We start from the raw sequence: 21,843 nt of genomic DNA on the forward strand, positions 1-21,843 counted from the left end.
TAAAATGCCTGATCTGCAAAAATATGTGCAAATTGCGCAACCGCACGGCCTAGATGCAACACTGGTATATATATCCTTCTACTACATAATGCCCCTGCGAATTTCAAACAATTAAACTCCTGCAAATTTATCCAACTATAGAATCTATTAGCTGTCCCAGTGCATTTTCACTTTGTATAACTGAGGCCTATAAAAAGGCCTCTTCCAATTGAATTTTTGTTCAAAATCATGCAGTTTTACCAATTATCTGAACTTAGTTACACAAGCTTTTTTCTCCCATATTTGAAATGTTAGCAATATTTTTTCGCAAAATCAAGAGGCTTAAAATATCTTAGAACTCAAATAAGTGAAAAAAATCACTGTGTCCTTATTCATGTCAACATCATGAATACCAGTCACAATGAAATTTGTTACAGTTACTGCTTAATAATAGATCTTAGATCATCTAATTGTTGAATCTTATATATTTTTCTGGTTACTTAAATAAGTTGACCGTTCAATTGATGTGGGTTCTTATGTTTTACATTATACACTGTGATTCACAAACTTTGATCACAAAACACGATGGCCCATGGCCTAAAATGGCTAAATCAGCTAACAGTAAGCTAACGTATACATATTCTTGTTTAAATCACATTGTGCATTATCAAAATGTATATTAAATGTATACCTAATAACCGTTTTGACCTGTCGGCGTTATTATTCCAACAGCTTTTCAAACCTCAATCATCACGCGATACCGGATTTTGTTTACCAAAACTCGTGAAAATCCAAGCATTGTTTTGGTAAAATATGGTTATGTTTTGTGGCAGTTTTAAGGTGTTTTCAGGTAGATCTTTTCACTGTTTTCACTTTAATCGTCACTTTTCTTATCATTTGTTAGAAACTTATTGTATTTTCTTGTTTCAATCACGAAATAAGGCTTCCAGAGCCATTATTTTATTATCACTGCTAATGTATCACTCTCCCCATTCAAGATCATGAAAAGTTCAGACTGATAAACGAAGAGGATTCTGGTTGATGGGTCAAATACGAATAATTTATTTTCAATAAACATGCAAATACATAAGATCAAAATATAAGAAAATGGTTTAAATACATATACGCCAAGCAAATGGCATGAAATAATTCAAAATTTCTACAAGAATTATAAAGACGTTTCATATTTTTCGGATTTACAACAATTTATCCTTTAGATCAATGACAGACGTCATGTGACGTCATGGATACCTGTCTTAAAATAGAAACCAATAAATCGGGAGGGAAAAGTCAGCAAACAATAATTTGCCATATAAGACAATTGACTCGAAATGAATTTAAAGATTTCTTTAGCAAAAATTAACTTAAACACATTCAAATTATACATTACTGACAATATCTACTTCATGGCCGTTACAATATTATATAAAATATAATCTCCCTTCTTAGTGAAATTAGCCAGAATAAGAGGTCTGCTAGATTTGCCTCCCTTGCTTTGTGCATTTTGTGGTCACTAGATTTTTCTATTTCACGGAAGTCCAAAAGCTTAAAAATATAGCTCATAGATCAACTCGGACACTTAAAACAAAAAGATATACAAATATATATATATAAATATGTAGAGTCTACTTAGAAATAGATCAGAAATCGTAATTGTCCAATTTTTAAAAGTGAAAAGCGTTGCATCGCTTTTCAATTTTGGGAGTTTTTCACAATTAGAATAATTAATATATAAGGTAAAACTTTGTCTAGAACTTTTATCAAATGGAGCATTAATTATTACGAAAATATAAATTCTGGTCTCGACATGTCAAAAAAAAACCTCAATGGAGTCCCTTTAAGTATCAGATTGGCCTATTTCAACACTGTCACTTTAACTGCGGACTTCTAGCTATAACATTACTTCATTGTCTGCGGTTTTAAATAATTAAATTATATCTATTAAGGATTTGGGCAAACCACTTTAATAGTGACACATGTAGATCAAGAACTGTAGGGCCTACTGCATATTTACACTGCATACTCGTGAGCTTCAAATTAATTGTCTGGGATCATAATTAATTTACACACTTCAAATAGAACAATTAAGATTTGATCTAGTTATTTTGCTTTTATTTCAAATTCTATTTGAAACACCCTGGTCAAATATCTGCAAATATCTGCATACAAAATTGTTAACCAGTAAAAGTTATTAGTGATTTAACCGAAGAAAAGTAAACTACAGGAAAATATTTGAAATCATTTTTTTCCGATCAGAATCTAGTAATTGAGGAAAATATTTGATGAAATAAAATGAACATATTGATCACAGCTTTTGTTTCCGCTGTAGGCCTACTGTTAACTTATAGGCCCAAATGCATTGTCCGTTGTTGTTGGTAGTAAAATAATGTTACACAAAATATCTAATAATACCTATTAAACGCATTTTTAAGATAAGGTGAATCACTTTAAGTTAGTACTGTACAAATTACACCAACATAAAATTATTTTAAGTCTTCCTAACAAACATTTATATTATTAGTTTTATATTTACGTCTGCTGTCAATTTATAAAGGTATCTCACTTTTGTCTCTAAAAAATGGAAGTTTGCAGTATTATTAAAATTCGTTATAATTTCAGCTAACAACTTTGTTTCTTTTCTATTTCTATTCTATATTTCGTCACGGCGTTAATTGCAAATAAAGCCCCGATTTCATAGACTAGTACTTTTTGCACGGACGAGCACCTGTACAAAATACTTGAAAGTTTGTGATGCTATTAAAATAGACTATTAGTATTTTCCCCACTATTTGGCATTATCGTTATGATTTCCATTCAAACACTGAGATCGGAATCTCGCTTCAAAGGGGAGATATTGCCCATACACAAAATACGCGATGGGCTACTCAGAAATGCAACTGCTTTGAAAAGCTTTTTGTATAGTTCCGAAAAAAAAGAATTAACCGGAACAAAAAGTTGCTTTTTGGCAATAATTAGTCATAGTGATTAAGTACTTTGTATGGAAGTCAAAATACAAAAACTACTTTGTTTACATTTGCTTCTTTTATGACAAATTATTTCACGTTAAGGCAACAATAATCTAACATGCTCTAAAACGTTATTCAAACGTTATAAAATTTATTGCAAAAACTATACTAAATAATAAGCCAGCATAATTTCAAAAGAGAAGAACGTATGCATTGCGTATAAAACATTTATTATTTGAAGAAAAGCATAATATTTCGAGTAAAAAAGAATCTGAACTGTCCAATAAATGTATGGGTAACATATTGATAACGTATGTACACGTGTATACGGCAAACGGGCAGCGCGTGAGACACAAACGTCTGTGTATCGCACGTATTTCAGCGCTTGCATGAGTACATTATGTATGCGTTTGTTTAAAACATACATACTTGAGGAACGAACGGGTAACACAAGAATAACGAATATACAATATTTGAATAACATATGACAAATGTGAGAGTAACTATGTAAGAAGCGCGTGAGTAACGTATACTTAACGCATGAGTAACGTAAAATTAACGTATGAGTAACGTATTATAAAATGAGCGCAATATCAACGTATGGTTAACGCATATGGGAGTGTAATATAAGTACAGCTCGAGCATCAAGTATGGATTTACAAATTCGCTAGGAAAATATTGTAACCAGCGTACGTGGCATTTAGCCACTTAATAATTGTTTTAGATGTTTAAATACATTTATGCTAGTTAATTATCGTACGTTACAGTCCCTTCAAATATAATTGTCCGAAAAATCGAAAATGAATTCAGTTCTAACTCTGTAAAACTAGTACTTTTCAAACGATTGTTTTTTGTTATTTGTCGCAATAGATGAACTCAATGCTAAATAAACATTTTTTCTATATAATTTCAAAAAATCGTATTAATAGATCTATATGCATATTATTTGTATATCTTTATGACAATTCATTTAATGTATTTGTTAACTGTGAAACTATTTAAGTCAAATAATTATTCAATTTTCCAAAACATCTGTCTACCATGTCAACATGGTGATTGAAATTATCTCGTTATTTAGATAATTTAACGGCGAGCAAAATGTGTTAAATTCCATTATGATTGGATGGTTTATTACTGTGCAACTGGCAGAATACACATATTTTATGGCCAATCGATTTTGTTTGGTTTTACGGCGCACCAACACTATCTAGCTAGGTCAGATGGCGCCGATACAGGAAAGGTGATTTTGGCTAACCCCGGGTGTTACAAACTTAGAGGCAACACCAGGGGTCAAAACCACTTCAATTGCTGGAGCTTAGATGCACAGACTCTAGATAGTGATTCGAACCAGTTTAGTCGCGTACGTCTTTACGATCACGCAGGGATAAACGGTGGCTGCAATTCTGATGTCTCAACCCTTAAATTAGAGGCAACCCCTCAACCACAAGGCTTGGCCAATCAAACATAAAGTATCCAAGGCAAGAAATGTCCTAGAATCATCCCTGAGGGTTACAGGGCAGATACAATCAAGAAGTATACAGGAAGTTGGCTTATCAGTTATCAGTAGGGGTGGAAGTGGGCATATTTTTTACAAGGCTGAATGAGTTGACACTTACCCGCTAATTAGACTTGACCATCTTTCCATCTGGACACGATCATTTATCAGTTTTTAGAAATATTTTAAGATATGTACTGACTGCATTCCAGACCATTGCTGGTAACGAGGGTAAATTCTGACGCAGCTGGCAGCATGCTAAGGAGTGCTCAGACCGGGGACTGGCCCGGACGGTATCTAGTATTAAATGTCTGTGAGGATATTGCAGAGTTGCAGCACCATTTCCGATTCAAACACCAGCAATCTTCATGCAAAATTACAACTGCTTTGATACAAATTTCCTGCTGGAAATTACTGACCAGCCTTTGTCACCAGTATAGAGCCAAGCCAGCCAGTAAACCTGTGCAGCCTGACCAGGCTCGATACCACTAGTTGCTCAATGTATGTATGTATTCTAATTGTTTAAGGATGGTCTATCCGCCCGTTGAGGCACTAAATGCAACTTTTGCTGTCGAGTATAGATGCTACCATACCCTTATTAAAGGGTTAATTTTGAAACACAAAGTGGTGATAATTTCCAGGGAGTATTAGCCAAAGATATGAAATTTGCACCAAAAATAGGTAACGGAATGGCCGTCAGTAGGCCACATAGAAACAAAAAACAACACATATTTTTTATTTTTTGTTTCTATTTATTCTATCTAAGACTTTGGTATTGGTCTAAAATATAAACATACACATATACCAATAGTATAACATAAAACATTTTATAATCATTTAAAAATAAAAAAAAAGTTCATTATGACAATATGGGTTACAAATGTACAGTAAATGCATATTTAAAACAAAAACAGAATGGTTCATTACTGTATACAATGAAATGGTCACAACCACTTTATATGGGGGTGTTTTATAGATTAAATTTTAGCAAATAAAGCTATATATATCTGTTGCCTATAGTTTACAACATTATTTTAATTAATACTTTCAAAATACCTGTATGAAAGAAATATGTTCTTAAGAGCAAAATGGCATATCCATGAAATTAATGCTAGGCAGTTAAAAAAACTTTTAGTACTTCATTAGCAACATAATTTTTGTTTCAGAACATTTTATTCCGTTGACATACAAAATTTATGTGCGATATTCTATGTTACAACTCTTTTGAGAACTGACCACATGAATGTGAAAACCACATGGATATGAAAACTACATAATTTCACTGTTTATAAATTTCATAAAAATATTTCATTAGATATATAGATTTATATCTGCTAATTTTACCAACTTGATTAAATTCTAACCTGATTTCTGAAGACAATAGTACATGTTATTTTAGTTTAATTTCCGAACTACATTAACAACAATGTTACATGTACATAAATTTGTTTATAAGAAAATTTGTTTGTGAGATTACATGCATTCAATTTTAATTTGTTAATTTATAAAAAAAATAATAAAATAAATTTGCATTACAAATAAAATAATGTAAATATGTATTTTCCATAACTCTAAGCACATGTTTTATGTTTAAATTAACAAATAAAACAAAGTCACATGTGAAAATTTTATCAGCACAAAATTATTTAATCTTAATTCAACAATATACAAAATGTACTATATTGTTTATAACCTTGTACAATATGACTTTCAAGTTGTGCGACATGTTTTGAAATTAATAATTTAAATGTAACAAAATTCAAAAGAACTTTTAAAAATAAATTCAAATCATTTTATTTTATACAATGGCCAAGATGTTTGCAGGGAGAAAATAAGACTCTAATAATGATGAATTTCCAGAGCAATGAAATAATTTCTCTTCAGTTTAATGAGGCATACACTTTTATGTTGTTGCTTTTTTTCCCCCACCCTCTTATGATATGAAGCAATTCTTATGATAAATATGGTAGAAGAAGTATCATCACAAGAAGTTCAAGGAATTTAATCTGCCTCTCAACCCAGGGATCATGGGTTCGAGCCCTCATCAGGTCACGACCATGTTTCCTCATGACACCAGTACTAATTAGTTCGAGGAAGCAGACTGGAAAGTGATTAATAGAAGTAGCAAGATCGAGCATATATGTTTAAATCTAAATGGTTGTGAAATATGCTAAATATCTGAAATGGATTTTTCAATAATCACAAATTTGTTGATCATTTTTATGATAAATTTCAAAATATTCTTGTTTGTTTATTCCTTATGTTGAATTTTCAGTCATATCTAGATTACCATTAATTATGTGTCAACTTTCCAGCTTTACTGTTGGAAAAAAAGACCCCAGAAAAACAAAACAAAAACTAGAAATGTGTCATCATGCCACGGATGCCCCCGCATGCAGCCAAAATTTCAGATGGTGCATTAATTATTTTTTTCATTTTAAGTTTAAAGCCCTTAAAACTTTTCAATGTTAACACAAACCATTTTCATAAAATGTTCAAGGCATTGAAACTATTCAGTCTAAACCTTTTAAAAATAGCATATTGCATATTTGTAGCCAAAATAATGGCTAAAAGTAAGAGTGCTGAAACTGAAAGTTCAAAATTTTTCCAACATTCAGGAAAGATAAGTTTGTCTTAAATCATTGAACTACAACCAAATTCAAACTTAAACTGCTTATTCCTAAGATGTATCTATATTATTTTCAAAGTGAAAGGGACATAACTCTGCCAAAAAATCATCAAACCATGACCATATTCCAACTTGACCTGCCCATTCCTTTGACATATCCATATGTCAAATTTAAGTTGAATATGTAACACTGTTGGGTAGATAATGCACAGAAACTGTAAATTTCATATTATTTTCAAAGTGAAAGGGGCATTACTCTGCCAAAAATCATTGAACCATGACCAAACTCAAACTTGGCCTGGGCATTCCAAAAACATATCCATATGTCAAATTTGAGTTGAATGTGTTGTACCATTTGGGAGATAATGAACGGAAACTGAAAATTTCATATTATTTTCAAAGTGAAAGGGGCATAACTCTGCCAAAAATCATTGAACCATGACTAAATTCGAACTTAACCTGCGCATTCCTTTGACGTATCCATATGTCAAGTTTGAGTTGAATGTGTAGTACCTTTGGGGAGATAATGAACGGAAACTGAAAATTTCATATTATTTTCAAAGTAAAAGGGCATAACTCTGCCAAAAATCATCGAACCATGACCAAATTCGAACTTGACCTGTATTTTCTCATGACATATCCATATGTCAAGTTTGAGTTGAATGTGTTGTAAGGTTGGGGAGATAATGAACGGAAACTGAAAATTTTATATTTTTTCAAAGTTAAAGGGACATAACTATGCCAAAAACCATCAAACCATGACTAAATTCGAACTTGACCTGTATTTTCTCATGACATATCCATATGTCAAGTTTGAGTTGAATGTCTTGTACCGTTGGGGAGATAATGAACGGAAACTGAAAATTTTATATTATTTTCAAAGTAAAAGGGACATAACTATGCCAAAAACCATCAAACCATGACTAAATTCGAACTTGACCTGTATTTTCTCATGACATATCCATATGTCAAGTTTGAGTTGAATGTCTTGTACCGTTGGGGAGATAATGAACGGAAACTGAAAATTTCATATTATTTTCGAAGTAAAAGGCATAACTCTGCCAAAAATCATCGAACCATAACCAAATTCGAACTTGACCTGTATTTTCTCATGACATATCCATATGTCAAGTTTGAGTTGAATGTGTTGTACCGTTGTGTAGATAATGAACGGAAACTGAAAATTTCATATTATTTTCAAAGTAAAAGGGGCATAACTCTGCCAAAAATCATCGAACCATGACCAAATTCGAACTTGACCTGTATTTTCTCATGACATATCCACATGTCAAATTTGAGTTGAATGTGTGCAACCGTTCTTAAGATAATGAAAGGAAACTGATGATGACGGAATGACAGAATGACGGAAGGACGGAAGGACGGAATGACGGAACAGGGTAACACTATATGCCCCGGCCATTACATGGCGGGGGCATAAAAAGATTGAAATATATTAATTATCTTTTTCTATCTATTGCCTAAGACATGCATTGACTCAATAAATCAACAAAAATACCATTTCAACTGTTTGCATACATACACTAACTTCTCAGAAAACATACAGTACATTTTCAGATCAAAGACAGTATATTCTTAGGAAAATGTACTATACATCCTCAGATAACATTTGTGTTTAATTTATTCTTAGATTTCATACTGATAATATTGTGTAGATTTTCAGATAACATTCTCAGATCATAATCAATAACCTCTCAGATTACATACATGCAAAGTACATTCTAAGAGAACATTTTGTACATATGTTCAGTAAGCATATTGTATATTCTCATATTAACGTATTGTAAAATCTCAGATTACGCATTGTACATTCTTAGGTTATGTACAGTGCATTCTCGGATTACATAATGTACTATACAATCCCAGAATACATATCATACACCCTCCGACATTGTACAGTACAGTAATGTATTCACAAATTACAGTTTATTTCCACATCATATTCTTAGAACATGTACACAACATAGTCCCAGATAATGTTCAGTACATTATGAGATTATAAAAAGTACATTCCTAGAGCACATACTGTACATTTTCAGATTTTGCTCAATATTTACTCAGATCTTTCGAAAGATATTCTCAGATTATACACAACATGTTCTCAGATCGGGCACTATATAATTCTAGTTTTGCAGAGCCCATTCTCAGACTACAAACTACAGTACCTTAATCTCTCCAATCAAAATCAAATGAGCTGCGTCACGACAAAACCAACGTAATGCGTTTGCGGCCAGCATGGATCCAGACCAGCCTGCGCATCCGCGCAGTCTGATCAGGATCCATGCTGTTCGCTTACCAACTCTTTTACAAGTAGAGAAACTGATAGCGAACAGCATGCATCCCGATCAGACTGCACGGACGCGCAGGCTGGTCTGGATCCATGTTGGTCGCAAACACACTATGTTGGTTTTGTCGTGACGCGGCTCAAATACACATTGCATTCTTAGATTATGCTCAGATTTTCCGAGACAGCTGTAACAAATCTAGCCTAAAAACTACAATAACTAAGATAATTTAATCTAGTACTGAATTATTTCATTGCTATGTATATAAATAAACAGGGGTACGTCTTTTTGAACATTCATTTCTCACAATCTCTCATAAAATAAAAATGCACAAAATTTTCCAAAATACTTAGACTTATTATTATTCCTTTTTGTTTTACAATGTTGGACATACTGCTCTCATACATATAATATATTTGAGCTAATTCTGAGACCAGACCTGGGGTAATCACTAATCGTAATCATCGATTTTTTAATTGATTACATGATTACAGTGTAATCATCATGTAATTGATTACCTTGCTCAAAATTGATTACATTAATTGTAATTAATCAATTACAGCTTAAATTCAGTCTGTAATTATGATTACAATTTGATTGATATTGATTACTTTCAGATTTTACATGAAACTATTGAAATTCAAATGATTTATTTCACATGTTACAGTTTAACTAAGGTAGTAAAATATCAAGTGAGACATTTTAAGACATCACTCACAATGAAGAAATAAGTTTTAATCCATACAGTTAACCAAATTCTAACTGAAAGATAGACATCATTGTTTGGCTGGTATTCTAACCAAAATGTCAAATCATTGGATTTATGATGTCTTTGAATTTCCTAAAGAAACATCTGGAAATGTGACAGCACAGTGCAAATTGTGCCCTAAGAAGATAAATGGAAACACTAAGTCACATTCAAATTTCATTACCCACATAAAGGTATGTTAAATTTTGTTTCACATATTTTGGTTAAACCATGTTTTAAAAAGTTTCAAACAATGTAGATAACTTCTTTACTTTGTATATTCTAGAGTTTATGCCAGATGCATAGTACCATATTTTAATTATATGCAACAGTTATTTTGTAAGGTGACACTGTTGTACCATTGAAGTGTTTGTAAAAAAACCTGATAATTTCTTTGTAAAGTCTATTGTCTCTTTGAATTCCCATATAAAAATTTATTGTTTTCACACCTGTTTTAACACCTGTATACAGTATACTGTACAATTGACACTTTTAAAATTTTCTGTTGCAGAGAGTTCATTATGAAACCTACACCAAGAAGACTGAGGACCATCCCTGCATCATTGGCCCCTGTAGAGCGTTTGTTTAGTGTTGCGGGTAAAATTTTCCGTCCTGATAGATGCAGTCTGACTGATAGACGGTTTCATTAACTTATAATGCTTAAGTGCAATGCTAAAATATGATAAAGTGATGTGACAGTAACTAAAAGTGTGTTAAAATGATGACTGTTGATGAGTTGGAAATCCTTTGTGTATATAATGTATATAATGTATATATTAAATAGCATTAAGAAACTTTTGTTTATAGTTATTCATGGAATGTAATCAATTACCAATCAATTACTTTCTCAAAGTAATAGTAATTTAATTGATTACAGAGGCAAGTCTGAGTAATCAATTGTAATCAATTACTATAAAATCTGAAAGTAATTGTAATTAAATCAATTACTGATCAATGTAATCATCCCCAGGTCTGTCTGAGACAGGGCCAAATTTGGCCGTAAGTGAACCAAGCCCTTTAAATTATAAAATCAAAATGTATTTTCTTAGGAAAATTCTATCTACTAGCAAATGGATGCTTTTTTTTTTTACTTCACTTACGATAAATATATAAAACATAGGATTCAATTGGAATTTTGCAACATTATTATCAACCTCAAACATGGAATATTCTACATGATTCCCGTAAAACTTCAATAGAGTATGTTCTTATTTTCATCTAGTACAATTTATGAAAGGAAACCATAAACTCTTACAAGAGGAATGAATGAAAACTTGCACAAATCTCCCAAAATGTTTAATATACCCCAGTACTAAGTTCCAGGTGCGAGATCATTTGTTTTTATTGCCTAGGTTGTCTCATATTTTCCCAAGGATAAGTGAGTTTTTGTTCTTATTCTTGATTAAAAACATAAGAACAAGTTAAAGAAATTCTTCTGATCAAACGGACAAGTAAGCCAAAATCAGATTTTGCCGGCCCTACCTACCAATTCATGTAAATCTATCAGTAAAGTTTGGTACATCGTCAAAAAATGTTACATTTCGATTCAATACCATAAAATTCAGAGTCTTTAAACACATATTTCTCTACCTTCATAATGTACTTATATTTATGTACACAAAAAATAGCAAAGTCATAGCAAATCTATGAAAGTTTTCATGTATACAGACATAAAGTTCATCTATGGTCCATATATATATGATATATATATTTTTTTATCAAGAGTATCTAAATATACAAATATGTCATGTATATCGCAATAAACAATAACATTTATAAACAAATTTCCCATTACACCACCGCTCCCTGCCCAAGCAATGTGGCAGATAATAGGAGAAATGAGTGTAATTTTCAACAGTTTTTGCATTCCAGTCATTGGGATACTGTTTTTTTTATGGTAAAATTAAACTTGAGATTTGTTCTACTCGCAGTGCAGGGGGCATTTAGCCAGGATTTTATAACCCAAAAGCCAAAGTCCTTGCTATTCTTTGGGGGTGGGGTATGGTGTGGTTATTGATAGGTGCCTCTAGTATTTGAAACTTGGGGTAAAACTAAAAATATTTAACCTTTCAGCATAATGTATAACACTAGCTTCTTAAAGAATAGGTGTGGGACTTACTTACAGGTAAATTACCACCCATATTACGTAGGTATTTGGAAAAACAGGGAACATACTTTGAAATTTGCTGATTATTTATTAATTTTAACCAACAAGAACCGAGTTCCCACAGTTGAAGAAATGTTCGGGAATCTACTCATTTCTGCCCCCATCCCCACATCATCCCAAAATGGACAAATAAATATTAGTCTCTTTTTTTTTTATATTTCCAATGGCTTTATATGGCTTAATATGCAGATACAATAGTTGTGGAGACACCCCTCTGATTTAAATACATATTTAAATGAGATTCTTCATTATATGTAAAATGATTTTATGATAAAACAAAAATACAAAACATGGACCAAGACTACAAAACTTGAGATTGAGTACCAGTCTATAATGCTTGTACACGATTGGCTGAATTCTTTCTATGAAATTTCAAACGGACCAATGGAATGGCATTATACATAGACTGGTGTTCAATCTGAGAAATATAACCTACAATCCTATTCTCTTTGACTAGATACTTAACTAAAGCACTAATTAACACACATGTACAGACAGACACACAAATAAAGAATAAGATCATATAGTTGTTTGGGGAACAACATACTTTGTAAATATGGGTAATTAAAAAACAAACAATAAAACCCTTTCCTTCAAACTAAGCAGATATCTTGCTTAGCAGTTTATCTTTTTTGACAGCTGAATTGATCTGATATGTGATTTCAACTACAAAAGCGAGAAAGGCATAATATTATATTTGAAACATGAAAAAGAAAGAAATACTGTTATATATGTGGCATAAATAATAAATTGACCAATGGAAACCAAGGTCTATAATAACAAATAATTGTACAAGATAGCTATAGAGACAGATCGTATATACCAATATTTAAGTGCTGATCTAAACTTAGCAGCTTAAGACTTAGTAGTAATGAAATTTTCCTGAAATCTCTAATTATTAAGAAATCAAAGCGACACCAGGACTCATTGGAGAAACAATTGAATGGCAATAATTGATACAATAATTAAATGAAAAATTTAATATGTATAGGGTTCTGAATGGAGGATTATTTTTTTGGTTATCTTACAAAATTTTAAACCATAACTATGTCTTCAAAAAACCTAAACTATCCAAGTCAGAACAAGTATTGTAAATAAGAGATAGCCAATTAAATCAAAAGCAACTTAAAATTGAACAGCCAACATATACATTAATCTGCATGTCAATTAAAAATTCTAAAATTAAATCAACCGTCAGTACAGTGTAAAAGTCATATAATGTTGACATTCTAGCTTTTTTTGCTGGTGGTGGAAAACTCTAAGACATCGCTATATGCATTTTTAGGCATGCGTAGGTATCCAAGTTAAACAACCAATTTTCTGCAAGCTGGATGGATAACTTACTCACTTAGGCCTAATTTTATAATGATGACATACCTAAGTTATTATCACTGCTGTCTAGAAATTTATAAAAATCTTTCCAAAATTTTAAACCATAACTATGTCTCCAAAAAACCTAAACTATCCAAGTCAGAACAAGTATTGTAAATTAGAGATATAAAGACTAAAAGATATGTCCTTACAAAGGAAAAAGAGAGAAAGAAAAAAAGAGCGAGAAAAAAATACAAAAACAGTTCACATTGACAATGACAACACAATAACTTACAACTATGTGAAACAATAAATGTATTTGTGATCATTTACCGCATACCCTCTTATAAATGCCCCTTTCCTAATAAATGCACCCTCATTCTTTGACAAAAAAGAAGTAAAGAACCGAAAACAGTTACCTAAATAATAGCAATATATTATAATACCAAGGAAATGAAAAGCTGGAGTTTCAAGTATATATAATCCAGTCAATAAAAATCACAAAAACTGTAAATTGTTTCAATTTGAATGATATTTAATTTATACAATTTTATTTTAGTTTGATTGTGATAAAAGCTATAAGCTTATTGAAACACATGAATCTGTTCCTGGAACCAACCAGTATTATTTTCAATTGATTGTATTGAAAGCTGTAAGCTTATTGAAACACTCAAATCTGTTTCTGGAACCAAGTTTATTTTATGTACAAAATCATTTTAGTTTGACTGCGTTAGAAGCTATAAGCTTATTGAAACACTTGAATCTGTTCGTTCTGCGGCGTTTATAAGAGATTGTAATACACGCCGAGGGCGTTTATAAGAGATTGTAATGCACACCGGGGGCTTTTATAAGAGATTGTAATGCACGTTGGGGGCGTTTATAAGAGATTGTAATGCACGCCGGGGGCGTTTATAAGAGATTATCCGGTAATGAACATCTATCAGACATTGAAACATTCATAACAGGAAAAATATATATATATCAATGCAACAACCTAATACCTTGTCTCTAAAACATAAAATGTATAAAATTTCATCAAGGCATCAGGGAACATCACTAACAATTTGAGTCTAGACAATTTTTTTCAGCAAAAATCCTCAAAATCAAAAAATAAATTACAGTACAAAGAGCGCAGATTTGTCAATACATTCAAAAAATATTTTGTATTCACACAAAATGGAAAAAATAAGATTTTTTAAAATTATAAACAACAAGATTATGTAGGCTGCGACACACAGTAAATGCAACAAAAAAATATTTTGTATTCACACAAATGGAAAAATTTAAGATTTTTTTAAAATTATAAACAACAAGGTGTAGGCTGCGAGAACAACACATATTCAACAGACTGTTCTTAAAAAAAAAATCATTATGCACGACAATATATTATATATGTATGTTACATACATGTATCATAATATAACAGAATAATAATAATTCAAGACAGCAGTATAAAAGTTATTTCTACACAACAAAAGTTGTATTATTTTCACCAACTAAAGAAAAAAGCTGAGTGATATCAAACATATCTCACTAAGAAATATATCAAATATATCTCACTAGAAAATATATCAAATATCTGCATCAGTGTGTAGATTCTTAAAGAAAACTATTACAGCTTTTAATAAATAAACAGAGATTAGTTATAAAAATAAAAGAACAATATTCATTTTTAACAAAAATACAAAAAAAACAGTATTTCGTAGAGTATGATTTAATGTATACAAAACTTAAATCGCTGTTTATTAAACATACTCGATTCTTTGGTCGATAGAAATGCAGAAAGTATAATAGCTTTTACCTTATAATTGACCTTGTGTAAAATTCAGTTACTAAATAACTATTCTGAAATTAATTATTGTTCTTTAAAGCTGCATACCTCCAGAATGAGCCAAAATATTTCAAGAAAATCAAACTTGAGAAAAATTTACTACGATTTTAAGAAAAGTTCAAGATTCAAGTAATAATTATGTTATGTATGATTAATGACTTGATTTTGCAGAATTTATCACCATATTTCTACTGAGTGACTAACGTAGTAAGGGCTATTTTTGCTTATTATTTGGTACCTTTTTAGATAATTTATGTGGATTGTAACTGCCATTTAAATTTGCAATGTGTAAATTACTTTCTTTGTTCACTTCACAAGATTTTACTATTCAAAAATTTCAATACATTTTCAAAATTTTCATGAAAAAAAAATTAGCATGAATCTGGAGGCATGATATTTTACTATGCCAATGGTCATTCCTTATTAAACCTTTTTAAGACACAGGAGTCAATAATCATAAATGCAGTGATTTTTACCATTAATGAGGATATAACATTAAACCAACTTGCTGAATACCCTTATACCTTCAAATTAGACTATAATATAACCTTAATGATGACATTAAAACAAAGATAATACTATTGGGGATTACAACAATATCATTCTAAAATAAGAGCTAAACAAACAACATATGACAATTAAAAATTAAAACATTGATAAGTGTATTGCCATCGTGATAAAATAAATCTTTAACATATTTTGTATTATTAACATACATGATTCTTTTTTTACACATAAAATTCACAACAAAAAAGCTGCCTTTAAACAGGAACTGTATCCGGTTCCTTGGTCACCTGTACACTATTGTTACTTTTAATGAATTCTTTCAGCTCTTCAATATCACTGCACTGATTGTACAAATCTTCTCCAAGCACAGTGTCCTCGATCGTGACCTTATGACCCGGAAGTTCAAGCTGCATGGTCCCTTCATCCCCTAAGTCCTGCCGAATACAAACTGTCCCTTTAATGAACACTTTTGAACTTTTTCTTGGTTTTGGAGACCGAAATGAAGCTTTTGTGCTGGGGTTTTCGTTTTGTTTCGCGATTTTAATCAAGCCTTGATTTAAGTGAGACTTCCCTGTAGATTCAGACTCCGTTTCTTGCCATGGTGAGATAACAGATCTCGGTTCACTTATACGCCATTTTTCAATTGGCTGAAAATAGTTATTCTTGATCGGTGAACTGAAATCGCTCATTGCCGAGCTTGTGGACAGGGATTTTCTCGGTGATTCATCGCTAGAACACAATGAGCTGTTATCGAACTCAATTTCTATGCTGTTGCAACCATCAGACCGTATTAGAGCATTCATTTGATGATCATCTATGCTGATCACCTCGCATTCGAAATCTGAAGACAAGGTACTTGTGCTTGTACGACTCCGTACATCATCCCTTCTTGGACTGTGCCACGGTGGTATTCGCCACGGCTCCCAAATTGGTGGTCTTAAATTCTGCAACGTGGTGTCATTCTTACTAGGTGTCTTTAAACCATGATGCGGAAAGCTATCCTGCCTTCCAAATGTTTTATTCAGAAAGAATTCACCCCATGCGCGTAAATGATCCATTCTTGGTGACATATCACCAAAGTTTGACCTTGTTCTTTGATGAATAACGTCAGCGAAGGCTTGATGAATATCACTGTTGGATCTCCCTGAATTTCTCCTCTCACGATTATTTTCCTCTGCTCCACTTCTTGGACTACACAATTCTGACACTTTTTGCTTTGTATTGCCTGTTTCCGACTCTTTTGACTTAGGAATATTTTCATTGATTTTATACCCTGCCTGTAACACCTTCACATCGTCAGTGCTGGGTGAAACAGGAGGGCGTGAGCCGTTTTTTGGACACCCGTGCTGAGAATTATAATATTGTTGAGAAAAAGTGTTCCCCATACCGTATCCATGACCTTGACCTGGATATTGTGGAAACGAGGCTGTTGATGACATTCCTAACCTCGAAAAAGGCAACGAACCAAATCCTTCCCGGTATCTGTCAGGCGGATAAGAATATCCTGGCGGGAAGGAATTTAGAAAATTTGAACGGAACGGATTCATTTCAGAAGCACCTGGTATAAAAGAATGTCCACTAGGCTGATAATGTCCAGGCATTGAATATGGCAGTCCAGGATGGTACATGCATGATGAGTCATTTGGTCCCCTTGCGAATGTATCAATGTGATTTGCAGCATTAAAGTTCATATGAGGTACCCTTGTGGGGTCTCCAAATAGCCCCGTATCCCTTGTTGGCATGTGTGGATGTGGGTGAACAGGGGGATAATGAGGATGCGGGTGATGGGGGGTCAACGAGAACTGCTCAGGCGGTCGAAACTCATTAACAGTCCTTTCACCAATACCAGGCATGCTGGGTAGTGTAGGAATAGGGGGGATGTTAGTAAGTGAAGCACTTGACATTGATGATGGTGAAAATACAGAGGGAACTGGTGGCCCCATATGAGGCATGGATGGGATATGTGGCGTGATACTTGGACAAGACGATATGGGAGTAGGAATGCCTGGAATTGCTGCCATTGGACTATTTACAGGTTGAGGCACCACTGGAGAAGTTGCATCCTGCATTTTTTGAATGGGCGGTGAGGTGGCGTTGTTCGGAGCATGAGGGCTTGCACTTATCTGCATATTCATAGGTGTGCCAGCAGTATGATTCGGTAAAGAAGGTGTTCTGTTATCCATAATAGGATTGGGCGGAGACGCATATCCATTATTTTGCTGTGCAGTCACTGTGGATTGCTGAGGTAGTTGTGCTGGGAAGAAAGGATGATTTTCTGGGCGAGGCTCTGGCATATGAAGTCCAGGATCTGTGAATGGTATTCCTGGGTGCGTTTGTGAATTTGATGGCGGCCTGATTCCAGGAGGAGACTGCACCATTTCTCTTGGAGAAACACGCCCCTGCGGACTCTGGTGATGAGGTCGGCTATATGGTTTAGGCTTTGATCTCAAGTATACACATTTACGGTAAATGCAAGTTTGTTTGAGGACGTCTTTGCGAATACAAAAATGGCACTTCATACAGTTTTCTTTAACCTGACATGGTCCACACTGACCACACCTTTTGCGGCGTTTACACCTTGACCGGTCATCCAATCCGTAAGTGTCATGGGCACCTGCCATGTGGGACTCGTCAAGCTCAATAACAAAGTCCTCTTCTTCTGTGTGGACTTTCTGTGGGAACGACATCCCAGAAGGTGGTCCACCATCACCCATCTTCACCTGAAATTCAGTAAGAGACTATGTAACAACATTTTGCTAAAAAAATAAGTCTAATAAGAAGGAATAATAACTTTGCATTTAGAAAAGTGACTGAAATATTTATCTTACAGTTGATAAACAGATTACGGGACAGGGCTGGCCGTACCAAGACAGACTGTTATTTTGGATAGTGGATCGTGACCTTAGACAAAGCAAACCAAGCATGAATGTTCAATTTGATATTTCTGTGTCTCATAGGATTATATGAATATCATATATTAAATCTGTTTATCACTTTAACCATCATCCGAGTTGGATAGGTCATATAGGTATTTTTTCAGAACAGCCATGGAATATAATATATAATTCATTTTTCAATTAAGTCATTACATTGAACATTGCAACTCTAGCACTGGATACGGCAAAATCTCACTTATAAACCTTGCCTTTGGCAGTGTTTTTTTTCACTTTTGGGGGAAGGGGGTCGGTGCCCTTTGGAGGGGGAAAATGCAATAGGAGGGGGAATTTTCCCGTTTACTAATTTTATATTGTTTTCTTTGCAGTGGAAAAGGGGAGCAACTCTTGCAACACAAGTTTAAAATACATCTCTTTTTCTTATATAAGAATTTAAAATATTGATGCGTCGCACGTTAAACTTGTTGGGACGCCAGGAGTCAAAGCTCCCCTTATCTACCAGAAAACGATTTGTAAACAACCTTGCTTAACAGTAACTCTTACAGGCATAAAATAAAACATTTTTCGGCAGTTAGAAGCAAAAAAAAAAAAGATTTTCATTGCAGGGAAAAAAACATACTATTTTGAGGGGGAATGGGGCCGAATTTCGCAGAATATTTTGGTGAAAAAAAAAACACTGTTTCAACTTTGGTCACAGCCAACCTGTCCCAAAATATGTCAACCTTGTCCTAATCTACAGACTGCCTTGGTACAGTATACTCTATGTACCTATTGACCTTTTCGAAAACCTAGCTAAACACCGTTTTCCGGTACGTTACGGATTTAGCTCTGGGGAATTACACCAAATGAAGTACATAACACAGTTACATGATATTTCTATTTTTCTATCATTATTTTACCGTTTAAGTTGAAAAAAAATGATGTATTTGAAAATTATCAATATTCCTTTAATATCTATTGCAAATTCTTCAAAAAAATAAATTGTTTCTAATGAAAATCAATATAATTAAAGCAGACGTAGAGCAATCTTCCATAATAAATAAGGTTATATTCAGCTTAAACTTGTGTATTTACTTTATTTTTTGTTTGGAATTATTCATACAATGATATTTAATTATTTTCTTATAAAGAAATAACTGTTTTATTTCAATTTAATTCAAAAAAAGGCCGAAAACATCGAGTTTGCTATTACACTCCATTAGGTGAATTCCCCAGAGCTATGTACAGAAAGTACCGGAAAACTCTGTTTAGCTAGGTTTTCGAATTCGTGAATATCCTGGTTTGCCTTTTCCCATAGATGACCGAAAAAAAACCTAAATACTGTACATATATATCAATTGTATTAAATTGTATTATCTAAATTTGCTTTCAACAAATATTCTCTCAAAGTCTATCATGCAAATATGATATTGAGTTATCTCAATTATCAAATAATATAATCCAATCCAGCGGTCGGTCTATTTACCCCAAGACACACATAGACTACCCCAAGACACACATAGACTACCCCAAGACACACATAGACTACCCCAAGACTACTCAAGACTATGTCAAGACACCCCAAGACTTTTACTGACATGTAAATATGTTTTAAATTTACATTTTTACGGGAGGTAACTATGCGATTTCACATTTACACATTGAATCTCTCTTCATTTATTTCCCTGTATTTTTTTAATGTAAGATTATAAATATATATTCTTTTTTTGTGCAAAATAGTTTACAACAATGAAATAATGCCAATGTTGCTGGATTTGGGTGTAGTGCAAGTTTAATTCTGCGACAATGTCATTTTATGAGTGACACATTTTTCATGCCTGATTATTAAATCGATCATATTCTGTTTAATAATATTGATTTTTTTTACTTCATCTGCCCCACATTGCATTAGATTAACAGATTAACATGCATAGTCTTGTTGTTTTAGTAAAGTTAATTTTAATCAAAATATTTTTTTATATTAATTTAAAGAGTATATCAATAAATGTTTTAGTGATGACAGTTCTAAGTTCATACATATTAACAATATTTGATATATATTTGACTGTAATTAACAAGATGACACGTAAATAATCATTTGTCGTATATAATAACACTTTCCCAATTTACACAATATATATAAGTTTCTTGGGGTGTCTTGGGGTAGTCCTGGGACTAAAAATGTGTATCTTTCTGTCCCAGAGTGTGTCTTGGGGTATCTTGGGGTAAATAGACAGGCCCTCCAATCCAGGTGTAAATGTATGTCAAACTTATTAATATTAAATTTATTTAATTTACATCCAGGTGTAAAGTCCAACACCATTTCAACTTAAGCACATGTTCAGTATACATACATTTGATTTAGTCACATGCCTCAATAATATTGCAATTACTATATTGGACGGGTTGACCTGTACAGAGTTGCTTTAGGCCAAGTTTTACAAGTATCCAAACTGAGAAGTCTGTCCGAAATATATACAACAAAGCATAGTGTTTTATGGCGTAAATTGGGGCACTTATTAAATCGAGCAATAAAAATATACTATTGTATCTTCAATACATATTGATTATACACAATAAAACAAACATATTTCCAGCTGGTCCAGCCGAGAATTTTGGTAAAAATGAATTGTGAACTCGAGTAACAATATTTTAGCTAAGAGGTTAATTAGTCCACGTACTTAGCCGTTTTTGTCAGTCCATATCAAACTCAATTGTTTCATTTCACTAAGTTCACTATGAAAAATTGGAATGTTTAACCACACGGTTGTAAACCAAGCAAATTGTTATAAAAAATTCTAATATGAAAATTTAGCCGCCATGCTTGTTTACAGATTGGCTTTATACCACTGTCCATAAAAAATATTTTTAGTTCAACTTTTCAGTTGAAAAATATTTTAACTATTTGATGTGTTAATATACTTTTCAAAATATTATTTCAATAAGAATTGTGATCGTATATTTTTTTTACGATAATATGTATTTTTCATTTTCAGGCAAACTGGTATTATTTATGGATTAAGAGTTTTATCTC

General features: G+C 32.8%; 2 protein-coding genes across 2 annotated transcripts in view; both read right to left on the bottom strand.

Annotated features, from left to right (window-relative positions):
- LOC132746458 (homeodomain-interacting protein kinase 2-like) overlaps positions 1–997 on the bottom strand; it is a 49,197-nt gene extending 48,200 nt beyond the window's left edge. Inside the window, exon 1 of the mRNA XM_060735611.1 lies at positions 671–997. The gene's annotated coding sequence lies outside the window, so the exon portion shown is untranslated. The remainder of the gene's footprint in view (positions 1–670) is intronic.
- A 14,796-nt stretch (positions 998–15,793) lies between these two features.
- LOC132746462 (uncharacterized) lies at positions 15,794–21,669 on the bottom strand. Its single transcript, XM_060735616.1, has 2 exons — positions 21,491–21,669; positions 15,794–18,656 (listed from the first exon to the last, which is right to left on the bottom strand). The coding sequence occupies exon 2, from the start codon at positions 18,648–18,650 to the stop codon at positions 16,191–16,193; it is 2,460 nt and encodes an 819-aa protein (XP_060591599.1). The 5' UTR covers positions 18,651–18,656; positions 21,491–21,669; the 3' UTR covers positions 15,794–16,190.
- Between the last annotated feature and the right edge of the window lie 174 nt (positions 21,670–21,843).

Source organism: Ruditapes philippinarum, unplaced genomic scaffold (assembly GCF_026571515.1).
Source record: "Ruditapes philippinarum isolate M1 unplaced genomic scaffold, ASM2657151v2 ctg612_1_1_1_1, whole genome shotgun sequence".
Taxonomy (NCBI): domain Eukaryota; kingdom Metazoa; phylum Mollusca; class Bivalvia; order Venerida; family Veneridae; genus Ruditapes; species Ruditapes philippinarum.

Excerpts from the sequence above, each read along its gene's own strand:
- LOC132746462 (XM_060735616.1), bottom strand. The coding sequence starts at position 18,650 with ATGGGTGATGGTGGACCACCTTCTGGGATGTCGTTCCCACAGAAAGTC.